Below are 12,500 nucleotides of genomic sequence, written 5' to 3'. Positions count from 1 at the left end.
ATGGTTTAATTTAATTGTAATAACCAATGATTTAAGCAAAACTTTCTTCAAAGGTTAAACCATGCTTTTATTTTGACGGGTTGCCGTGTAGACCTTTGAGTCTCTTCTCTGTGTTTGTTTATGATTTGTCGAGTTTTCTCAAATAAAGCTAAAATGCTGCTGAGGTGACTCTCAGAGCGGATAAAGTTCATGCATGAATGTCCTCATATAGGCTGAAAACATCGCGAGCGTCATGCATGCCTCAGTGAGTGTTTGAGTGTGTGATAAATGAAACCGTGCGTTCATTCTGGATCCCGTGATTCTGTCCGTGTTTTCCGCATCGCGGGAATGAAATATGGTCCTTGCCAACCGCCGTAAAAAACATGAAGAAGTCATCGTCACTTACTGATTCAGGATCAGTGATACTTAGCAGTTGTATTTCCGATATGAGCTTGAACTTTAGAAATGCTTGGGGAAATGTAGCTTGTGTGTAGTGCTGGACGCTACCGCACTACTTGATAAAAAAAAGAGCTTCGCTACTGAAAAGCTATTTGATCCAGAAAACAGCGACGCTACCACCACGCTACTGAGAAATGTAGTTAAACTAGTAGCGTCACTACTTGTAGCGACGCTACTGCCCAACACTGCAAATTATTAATATGCCCCCCCCCCCACACACACACACACACACACACACACACACACACATTGAAGCAAGTATTTTATTTACAATAATGTATAAATCATTTAGCTTTAAATGTTGTTTTAATGTTTAATGCTAAAACAATTGATGACATTTTTTCATTCACAAAGTGAATAAACTCACTTAAGAAAATGATTTGACTCTTGTATAACTTGTTGGCTATAAAAAAAAGGTTCAAGTCCCCCTTGTGGTGTAAATCCAGCTTTTAGTTTATGTGTGTATGTGGTGTTATTAATCTGCTTTAACACACACATGTGTAAGTTCATAAGGCGACAGCATTGCTGAGTATTTTCTGCTTAAAACTGCAGTGAACCAAAGACAGTCTCAAACACACGGCTTGGAATCGCTGGTGTTTCTGACGTCACACACTACCTTGACCAATCAGATCAACGTGTGATCGTCAACCAGTGGATCTCTGAGTGAGTGAGTGAGTGAGTGGAGGCGGGGCTCATTTGCATATTCATAGAACCGCATAAACGAGGCAAGGTAAAATGTCACATAACAGCAGTTTAAAGGCCGGTTCACGCCATGAACAATAACAATAACTATATTTTCATCCACACCAGCGCACGATATCATTCTGTTTATTATCAGCGGCAGTTTTGTCGTCTGTCGCTTTAAATGCTCGAGCGCTTTAAAGCAGGATGGATTCTGATTGGTCAGTGTTTTTATCGTTCCTCAGTGGTGTGGACTCTGCTATTCTTTTATATTTTAGAATGTAATGTTATTATTTATGATGGTTTGAAAGCTTCATACTGTCTGACATCATGTCACGTGACTATCATATTCGGTGTGTGATTTGACAGATTATCCTTCTCTGCTAGCTAGACCATCAGGAGAAGGGTATTCCTGCACAACGGGAGGCTGCAGTTTCAGGACCCCAGTTTTAGGACCCTAGTTTATTGTGACAGCGCCACCTACAGAACTGGATTACCAAAAACACAAATTTAACCCCTTTCGCGGCAAAGATAACAGATCACATTGTTAATCACAACAGATTGTTGTTCAACATTCATTACTCGTTAAAACATCACACTCTTACTTATTTTATCTGGACAAACTGAGCATCATTAGAAAGATTTAAGACTCGATAGTGTTTATGATAAAACTCGAACAGCGAACACAGAGAGATCTGGGTCTCCTCTTCCTGATTTGCGTCAGTAATGTACGCAAGTCTCATTCGCTGTACAGCTGTCAATCATATCACGTGGTTCAACGTGACAATAATCCTGCCCTTCTGCATGACGCGGTCCTGTTCTATTTCGTTCTTCCTGACCGCCAGAGGCAGTGCTTCACACTGGATACTATCTCTCGTTGCAAATGCATAGGTCGAGTCTAATACAAACAATGTCCCTCGTGACCAGGATGACTCGGGGTGCTCCCCTATTTAACCCCGTGATTTCCTGCAGACTGTCCCTATAATCTTCTCGCGTGCATGTATGCAGGTCGTAGATTATGTAAAAAAAAAAAAAAGAAAAGAAAAAAAAAGAACTGGAATCCGTTCTTCACAGCTTCGCAACAAAAAGCATTTTGTTGGTGTCTCGCGACTGCGCGTCCTCCAGAGGCTGCAACGGATTCAAAGAGATAACGAAATAAAGCAACACTGCTGGTGAGTTGTTTACATTTAATGCTGGGTTCGTTCTCGTTTTCCGGTCATTGTGTTGGTCGCTACACAGAGTGTTTTCGCTCGATGAAAGGGCCATAATAACTTGCAGTTGTAAGTTAACTTAGTTAAGACCACGCTTAGAGTGTTTGCGCTCTAGCGATTGGTATCTGGTCTACAATAGGTACTGAGTTATTGAATGAGTTAGCAATGTTGTGAAAAAAAAAAAAAAAATTTTTTTTTTTTTTTTTTGCAAAGGTTGCTTAGGACAGTGGCAGTTAGAGTGATTCCGCTCGACCTACCAAATATTTTCCGAAACCAGAATGGAAAAATTACCTCATAATTGCACATTGTGCATGGCAATCCTCCAGGCGGATGATGGGCATGACTGCTGCCCTTCCTGTTTAGGCCTAGAACACCTTAAACAGGGCCTCACAGAAGACGCCTGCATGAACTGTAGCGTTATGTCTGGGGAGAGGAGGACTTCGAGGATAACGATGGTGGAAAGGCTTTTGGGAGAGTCGCTACCACCACCTCCACCACGGAAAACAACAAGTAAGCGTAAAAATACTGAGTCAACCAGTGCTTCCGCTGGTAAAAGACCCAAGAAAGACCCTTTAAGGCAGAAGGTGGATGTGTTGACGGCTGAGTTGGCTCAGATTAAGTCTTTGCTTATGAAGTTGCAACCGGGCGAAAGACTAGTATCCTCAGTCGAAGCCCCTGCTATGGAGTCGCCCATTGGGGAGGAAGATGTCCTTTCAATGGCGGCTTCTCAGAGCCAGTTCTATGATGATGTTGATGGGGAAGTGGAGGTTATATCTGATCATCAATCCCAATTCTCCCATGATGGCTCCCAGGAAGCTGGTCATGGATCGGCAGAGGGTCCACAGTCAGAGCAAGAGCTGGTGAAGCAAGCTCTTCAGGCTGCATTGGCTCGCTTGGGTCTTGACACAGCCCCTGCAATGGCAACCTCTTCTAGTGCTTTTTTCAGAGGTTCAGCGCAACCCTCTCCTCTTACAATTCCTCCATCGAAGGATTATATAGAGGAGTTGCAAAGATGTTGGGCTAACCCGAGGTCTCTTACGCACCCCACTAGTGCAAGCAGAGCATTGGCTGCGATGCAGGATGCAGACACTTATGGCTTGGGTCAGATGCCTAAGGTTGATCCGTTTATTGCCTCTTTTGTTCTTTCCCCAGAGGAGGTATTGAGAACTAATGTTCGTTGCCCTCGGCCTCAATGCAGGATCACAGATGATCATCTTATCCAGGCATATAACACAGCAGCCCGAATGGGTCGCATTGGCAATTCTCTTTCCCATCTCATGTTGGCCCTGTCTCAGTCCCTTCAGTCATCGGGGAGTGATCCATTTAACCAAAACTTAAGTGATGCCTCCCTTCAGGCAATAGCATTCATGACAAGAGAGCTGGGAAGGCTTATGTCAACGCTCACACAAGCACGCCGCCAAGTCTGGCTTGCACAGTCACCTCTGTCTGAGCCATGTAGGAGAACACTAAGGGATCTTCCAGTAGTTCCAGGGCAACTCTTTGGGCCAGCTGCACAGGAGACACTGGAGCGTAGTGTCCAGGTGAATCAGACCAGGCAGCAGTTTGCTGACCTGAGAAGAGTTCCACAGGCTCACTTAAATTACCGACAGCCTTCTAGGGGGTATGAACTACCACGCGCTACTTTTTCACGCCCAGCTGATATTCGCAAGGGCCAGCCTCCGAGATCACCACAGGAAGGAAATTCTGCTCAGTGGCCCCGGGCTCGGGGTCAGCAAGTATTTCAGGCCCCTAGGGGTAGAGCACCAGGCCAACGGCCCACCAGGGATGCTAGAGGCCAGGGACGTAGGTCCTGAAGGTCCGCGGCCGGCCGTCGGACAGTTTTCTTATCAGCAGCTCAGTTACTGGGAAACAACAACTTCCGACCCATGGGTTATAGCAACACTATCCCACGGGTACAAGCTGCAGTTCCGGCGGCGGCCGCCTGCTTTCAAAGGGGTCAGGATGACCGTAGTCTCAGACCCCGACAGTTCACTTGCCTTAAAACAGGAGATAGCACAACTCCTAGAGAAAGGTGCCATCGAACCAGTAGTTTGGTCAGAACGGCTAAGTGGGTTCTTCTCCATTTATTTCATCATTCCGAAGAAAGATGGCGGTGTAAGGCCCATACTGGACCTTCGCGGCCTCAACAAGTTCCTGAAGATCTTACCATTTCGTATGCTGCGCATAACCGATGTTCTTCAGGCGGTCAAGCAGCAGCACTGGTTTACCACGGTGGACCTAAAGGATGCTTACTTCCATGTTCCAATAGCTCCTCAACACAGGCCATTCCTCCGATTTGCATTCCAGGACCAGGTCTATCAATTCCGTGTCCTCCCATTCGGCCTTTCTCTATCGCCACGAGTCTTCACCAGGTGCATGGCGGCCGCACTGGCTCCAATCCAAGCCACTGGGATACAGGTACTTCCATACCTGGACGACTGGCTCCTTTGCTCCCACTCTCAGGAGCAGGCAGTGTTAGAAATCACACAGCTGCTTGCACATATTACTCGACTGGGCCTCTCTGTGAATTTCACCAAGAGCCGGTTAATTCCAAGTCAGTCTGTGCGGTTCCTAGGTCTCACGCTGGACTCACGGTCAATGAAAGCCGCTCCATCAGAACAACGAGTGGACAATATACTACTCCTCCTTCAACGGTTTCGGAGGCAGGCCAGACTTCCATTCAGGTGCTTCCTCAGGCTCACAGGTATGTTGGCGGCAGCAGCGGCAGTCATACCATTGGGCCTCCTTTCACTACGCCCTTTTCAAAGATGGGTGAACAGTCTCCACTTGAACCCCAGTTGGCACAAGAACAGGTTGATCAAGGTGACACAGCGATGCCTTCTAGCCCTGAAGCCTTGGAGGAGCAGATTGTATCTGACCAAGGGGGTTGTTCTGGGCATGATTCCCTCTCGAAGGGAGATAGTCCAGACCGATGCGTCCCTTACTGGCTGGGGAGCAGTCTGGCAACACAGAGCAGTCACGGGACAATGGGGTCCTCTGGAAAAGGGCGAGAATATAAATACCCTGGAACTTCGTGCAGTTCTGCGAGCTTTGAAGGGCCTCGCTCCGTTTTTGAAGGGCAGGCATATTCTTGTCAGGTCGGACAACAGATCAGTGGTTTATCACATCAACCATCAAGGGGGCACAAGGTCCAGCCAATCCCTTCAAGTATCACAGGAACTGCTGACTTGGGCCTTCCCTCGCTTTGCAAGCATCAGAGCAATGCATATCCCAGGGGTATCAAACGTGGTTCCAGATTTCTTGTCGCGCCACAGAATTCCATCGACGGAGTGGAGGCTCAACCCAGAAGTGGTAGAGAGGATATGGCAGCGGTTTGCCAGGGCAGAAGTGGACCTATTTGCCTCGGCGACAACGACCCACTGCCGTCTCTGGTTCTCACTAGCAGAGGAATCCAGTCCGCTGGGGCAGGATGCTCTAGCCCACGCCTGGCCAGATCAGCTACTCTATGCCTTTCCCCCGATACCAATGATCGGGGTGACTGTTCACAGGGTTCTTCAAGAGCACCACAGGCTGCTGCTAGTGGCGCCAAACTGGCCGGGGAGACCTTGGTTTCCAGTGATGTACAGGCTCCTAGACGGGGATCCTTGGACCCTTCCCAGGAGAAAGGATCTCCTCCAGCAGTTGGGGGGTCAGATTTGGCACCCGAATCCAGACCGCCTGCAGCTCTGTGTGTGGCCTCTGAGGGGCCGGAACCACTCTTCGGAGACTGCGATCAAGAGGTCCAGAACACCATATTGAACTCTAGAGCACCTTCCACCAGGAGTGCTTATGCCTATCGATGGAAACTTTTCTCTGATTGGTGTAGGGGGCAAGCAGTGGTCCCAGAGCACTGCCCTGTTCCTCTGATTTTACGTTTTCTGCAGGCACTATTAGACAAGAAGAGAGCAGCTGCTACTTTAAGAGTTTATGTGGCTGCAATTTCAGCACATCACGTACGAATAGATGGTCAGCAATTGGGTTCTCATGCCTTGGTTACTCAGTTTCTTAGAGGTGCTCAGCGACTGCGCCCCCCTCAGGCCATTAGGGTTGCTTTATGGGACTTGGGCCTAGTCTTAAAGTCTCTTGCATTGCCCCCATTCGAACCTCTAGAGCAGAGCGATTTGAAGTGGATCTCATTGAAGGCAGCATTTCTCTTGGCCATTGCTTCGACTAAGCGGGTGAGTGAACTCCACGCGTTATCAGTTAGCACATCCTGTATGCGTTGGAACGCAGATGGCTCAGTTGTGACGTTATGGCCCAACCCAGCATTTCTCCCCAAGCGGCTTTCTGCCCTTTTTAGAAACCAGGCTATTGAGCTGGCAGTGTTTGATCCTCCGATGTCGAACACGCTGGAAGGAAGTGGAAGCACACTGCTGTGCCCAGTAAGAGCTCTCCGGGGCTATCTGAGGGCCACAGAGGTTTTTCGACAATCAGACCAACTTTTTCTCTGTTACGGGGGCCCAAAAAGAGGTCAGCCCCTCTCAAAGCAGAGATTGTCGCACTGGGTAGTTGAGGTTATCACCCACGCTTACACATCTAATAAGTGTCCAGTGCCTTTGGGGTTGAAATGCCATTCGACAAGAGGCATATCAACGTCTTGGGCTGCATTAAAAGGGGTCCTTCTAAGTGACATCTGTGCAGCAGCTACGTGGTCATCAACAAATACCTTTGCCAGATACTACAAGGTCAATGTGGCTGCTTCCGGTAATATTGGAACAGCTGTCCTGTCGGGACCCTCAACGTCCTCTTGAGGGTGAGTTGGACCTCCTCGTGACCTTGTTGTTATAAGTCATCCAGTGTGAAGCACTGCCTCTGGCGGTCAGGAAGAACGAAATAGAACGAGAGTTACGTATGTAACTACGGTTCTATGAGTTCTGGATGACCGCCAGAGCTTTCTGTCACTCGGAGTCAGGCGAGAAGATTCCGTAGGGACAGTCTGCAGGAAATCACGGGGTTAAATAGGGGAGCACCCCGAGTCATCCTGGTCACGAGGGACATTGTTTGTATTAGACTCGACCTATGCATTTGCAACGAGAGATAGTATCCAGTGTGAAGCACTGCCTCTGGCGGTCATCCAGAACTCATAGAACCGTAGTTACATACGTAACTCTCGTTATCCGTGATAACAAAGCTAAGACACATCTCTTCACCTGAAACAAGAAGCTAATAAATGCACGATTTCGAGTATATGTGGTTTGTGTGTGATTTTCGTGCAATTTTGGGTATTTTCATATGAATTAAGAATGTTTACAGTATTGCCAAGCAAGGTGTAGCCATTAGTTGCATATAAATTGCTTTATTATACCATATTTCAACATCTTTTTATGACTTAAAACCATTTTAAACCGCGACCGGAATATGGTACAAATATCCTATCTTACTCGATGGTGGTTTAAAGTGAGCTTTAAGTAAAAGTTTAATATTAATATTTTAAATTGTATTGTGTAGCTTGATGCTACTTGCTCTGATCCACCTGCTGCAGGAGCTATTCTATTCCATAATCTTATTTGTTAAAACATATATATATTTTCTAATGAGACTTAGGATCAAGGTGGATCTTGATACTATGTACAAACTAAACCACCTGGATCCTAGAACTGCGGTCCTGAAACAGCAGCCGCCGCTATATCATCCAGTTCGGTAGGTGGCGCTGTCACAAAAAACTAGGGTCCTAAAACTGCGGTCCTAAAACTGCAGCCTCCGGTTGTGCAGGAATATACTACTGTCAGCTGTAGCGTTATGTAGGCGTCTCTCTCTCTCTCTCTCTCTCTCTCTCTCTCTCTCTCTCTCTCTCTCTCTCTCTCTCTCTCTCTCTCTCTCTCTCTCTCTCTCTCTCACACACACACACACACACACACAGAGCTCGTCACACACAGCTCGACTGCTTTTAATAGCTCAATTAGCTGAAGGCAGAATGTCACTTACTGCACACTGTCGTCCTTCAGTCGAGTGTAAAGAGAATCACATGCACAAGTGATCACATCACTGATTATACAGCTAAAAGCCACATATTACTGTATATATATATATATATATATATATATATATATATATAGTGCTAGGCAACGATTAATCCCAATTAATCGCATCCAAAATAAAAGTTTGTTTACATAATACGTGCATATTGTGTATAATTTTTTTGTATATATATTAATACATATGAATGTATATATTTAACAAATATTTATATATATATATTATATATATAGGCCTATATATAATTTATATTATATATAAATATTTTATATATAAATAAATAAAAATTCTTAAATATATACATTCATATGTGGGTATTTATATAAACAAAATAACACAGTATGCACACGCATGTAAACACAAACTTTTATTTTGGATGCGATTAATCGCTGCCCAGCACTAATATGTGTGTGTGTGTGTCTCTCTCCAGTTATGCTGTAAAAACCCCTCAGATGCACATCGAACGAGGAACCGAGTCACACACACACTTTTCACACCAGACAGGAAGAAAACACCTAGCAACCACCTAACACATCCTAGCAACCATCCACATGGTGGTGAGTTTTGCACAGGTAAATCCTATAATCACACCTTTGTAGTTGATGTTAATAACCAGAGTCGTGTGATATCGTGCAGATTTGAACTGTAATGACGCGGTTCCTCTTTTCTTGGTTGGCTTTTGTTGAGTTGTGATTATAACTAGTTTGAAGAGGTATTTGCGTGAATCTGATGAACACACACACACACACACACACACACACACACACACACACACTGTTGTTCTCGTCTCAACCTCAGGTTACAACACGCGCACAGTGCCGTTGTGTTTGAGAGGTGAGGGCGACTTCCTCAGGCCGCTTCCGGTCCTTGTTCTCTTTTTTCTCGATTGGTTTGCAGAAACAAAGACGTGTTGATTGGATGAAGAGTTCACATGTGTTATGATTTTTGCACAGATAAAACACTGACACTCTGAAGTGTGTTTTCAGCTACACTGTGAAACTGTTGTTTGAACATGACTGAAGTATGATGTCGTTCACACACATTTTCAGCGCTGATATCAGTGAGAGTGTGTGTGTGTGTGTGTGTGTGTGGTGATATCAGAGATGATTTCTCTCTCCACTATGTGTTCTGTCACTCTGTTCACTGATTGCAGATTTAGCTTCACATTAAGAACTTCCTGTTAGTGTGGTTCATGACATTTGGTGTGTGTGAGAGAGAGAGAGAGAGAGAGAGAGAGAGAGAGAGAGAAAGAGAGTGTGTGTGTGTGTGTGAGAGAGAAAGAGAGAGAGAGAGTGTGTGTGTGTGTGTGTGTGTGAGAGAGAGAGAGAGAGAGAGAGAGTGTGTGTGTGTGTGTGTGTGTGTGAGAGAGAGAGAGAGAGTGTGTGTGAGAGAAAGAGCGAGAGTGTGTGTGAGAGATAGAGTTTGTGTGAGTGAGTGAGTTTCTGTGTGTGTGTGTGAGAGAGAGAGTGTGTGTGTGTGTGAGTGAGAGAGAGAGAGAGAGAGAGAGAGAGAGAAAGAGTGTGTGTGTGTGTGAGAGAGAGAAAGAGAGAGAGTGTGTGTGTGTAAGGCCATTAATAGCCAAACAGTGTGGTCTATCCCATAATGCTGTGTCTCTGTGCTGTCGGCCTCGGTTCAGACTTACCCAGAATCCTCTATGCTGCCGCCCTCAGCACTACGGCACATTAATAGCTCAGATTGAGACATGCTCTGCTTTATAGATATTAAACTCAGGAGGATGTGAACGCTCTTCCTCTGCTCAGTTTAATATGTTCCTGTTCTAGTTGTTACTCTTACATTCATCTTCATCATCACAACACTCATTAATAAAAACTCTTAAAATCTCTAAAATTCAGTTTGATCACATCTAAAGTCACAATGGAATCAAAATGGACAATTGTTGTTTTTTATGGACTGGTCTTCAGTAACGGCTAATGAGCCGGTCAGACGAGACTCCATCTCGACCTCTGACTGACCCGTCAACACATGATCTCATCAACTGAGACACGCCTGAGGATAAATATAACTTCATCTCTCTCTATCGTTCATATGTTTCTTTCTTTTTATCCATCCATCCATCAATCCATCATCCATCCATCCATCCATCATCCATCCATCCATCCATCATCCATCATCCATCCATCATCCATCCATCCATCCATCCATCATCCATCCATCCATCAATCAATCATCCATCCATCCATCCATCAATCAATCATCCATCATCCATCCATCCATCCATCCATCCATCATCCATCCATCATCCATCCATCCATCCATCAATCAATCATCCATCCATCCATCCATCAATCAATCATCCATCATCCATCCATCCATCCATCCATCATCCATCCATCATCCATCCATCCATCCATCATCCATCCATCATCTATCATCCATCCATCATCCATCCATCCATCCATCATCCATCCATCCATCCATCCATCATCTATCATCCATCCATCATCCATCCATCATCCATCCATCCATCCATCCATCATTCATCCATCCATCCATCCATCCATCCATCCATCCATCCATCATCCATCCATCCATCCATCCATCATCCATCCATCCATCATCCATCCATCATCCATCATCCATCCATCCATCCATCATCCATCCATCCATCCATCCATCCATCCATCATCCATCCATCATCCATCCATCCATCATCCATCCATCCATCCATCCATCCATCCATCATCCATCCATCATCTATCATCCATCCATCATCCATCCATCCATCATCCATCCATCCATCATCCATCCATCCATCATCCATCCATCCATCCATCCATCCATCCATCATCTATCATCCATCCATAATTCATCATCCATCCATCATCCATCCATCCATCATCCATCCATCCATCCATCATCCATCCATCATCCATCCATCCATCATCCATCCATCATCTATCATCCATCCATCATCCATCCATCCATCATCCATCCATCATCCATCCATCATCCATCCATCATCCATCATCCATCCATCATCCATCCATCATCCATCATCCATCCATCATCCATCATCCATCATCCATCCATCACCCATCCATCCATCATCCATCCATCATCCATCCATCCATCCATCCATCCATCATCCATCCATCATCTATCATCTATCATCCATCATCTATCCATCCATCCATCCATCCATCATCCATCCATCATCTATCATCCATCCATCATCCATCCATCCATCCATCATCCATCCATCCATCCATCCATCCATCATCCATCCATCCATCCATCCATCCATCATCCATCCATCCATCATCCATCCATCCATCCATCCATCATCCATCCATCACCCATCCATCCATCCATCATCCATCCATCATCCATCCATCCATCCATCCATCATCCATCCATCATCCATCCATCCATCATCCATCCATCATCCATCCATCACCCATCCATCCATCCATCATCCATCCATCATCCATCCATCCATCCATCCATCATCCATCCATCATCCATCCATCCATCCATCCATCCATCCATCCATCATCCATCCATCATCTATCATCCATCCATCATCCATCCATCCATCATCCATCCATCCATCCATCATCCATCCATCCATCATCTATCATCCATCCATAATTCATCATCCATCCATCATCCATCCATCCATCATCCATCCATCATCCATCCATCACCCATCCATCCATCATCCATCCATCATCCATCCATCACCCATCCATCCATCATCCATCCATCATCCATCCATCCATCATCCATCCATCATCTATCATCCATCCATCATCCATCCATCCATCATCCATCCATCACCCATCCATCCATCCATCATCCATCATCCATCCATCCATCATCCATCCATCATCTATCATCCATCCATCATCCATCATCCATCCATCATCCATCATCCATCATCCATCCATCATCCATCCATCATCCATCATCCATCCATCACCCATCCATCCATCATCCATCCATCCATCATCCATCCATCCATCCATCATCCATCCATCATCTATCATCCATCCATCATCCATCCATCCATCATCCATCATCCATCCATCATCCATCATCCATTATCCATCATCCATCCATCATCCATCCATCCATCCATCATCCATCATCCATCCATCATCCATCATCCATCCATCATCCATCATCCATCCATCATCCATCCATCATCCATCATCCATCCATCATCCATCC

The 12,500-nt window shown here is 45.5% G+C and overlaps 1 protein-coding gene across 1 annotated transcript in view; it reads left to right on the top strand.

Moving 5' to 3' along the window:
• The first annotated feature begins 8,711 nt into the window (after positions 1–8,711).
• hnrnpll (heterogeneous nuclear ribonucleoprotein L like) overlaps positions 8,712–12,500 on the top strand; it is a 53,124-nt gene continuing 49,335 nt past the window's right edge. Inside the window, exon 1 of the mRNA XM_079597850.1 lies at positions 8,712–8,878. Coding sequence (XP_079453976.1) covers positions 8,858–8,878 — 21 coding nt within the window. The 5' untranslated portion in view covers positions 8,712–8,857. The remainder of the gene's footprint in view (positions 8,879–12,500) is intronic.

This window comes from Phoxinus phoxinus, assembly GCF_949152265.1.
Source record: "Phoxinus phoxinus genome assembly, chromosome: 22".
In the NCBI taxonomy this organism is placed as follows: Eukaryota; Metazoa; Chordata; class Actinopteri; order Cypriniformes; family Leuciscidae; genus Phoxinus; species Phoxinus phoxinus.
The sequence above is the reverse complement of the archived record's forward strand: the minus strand, read 5'-3'. Positions and strand labels throughout refer to the sequence as shown.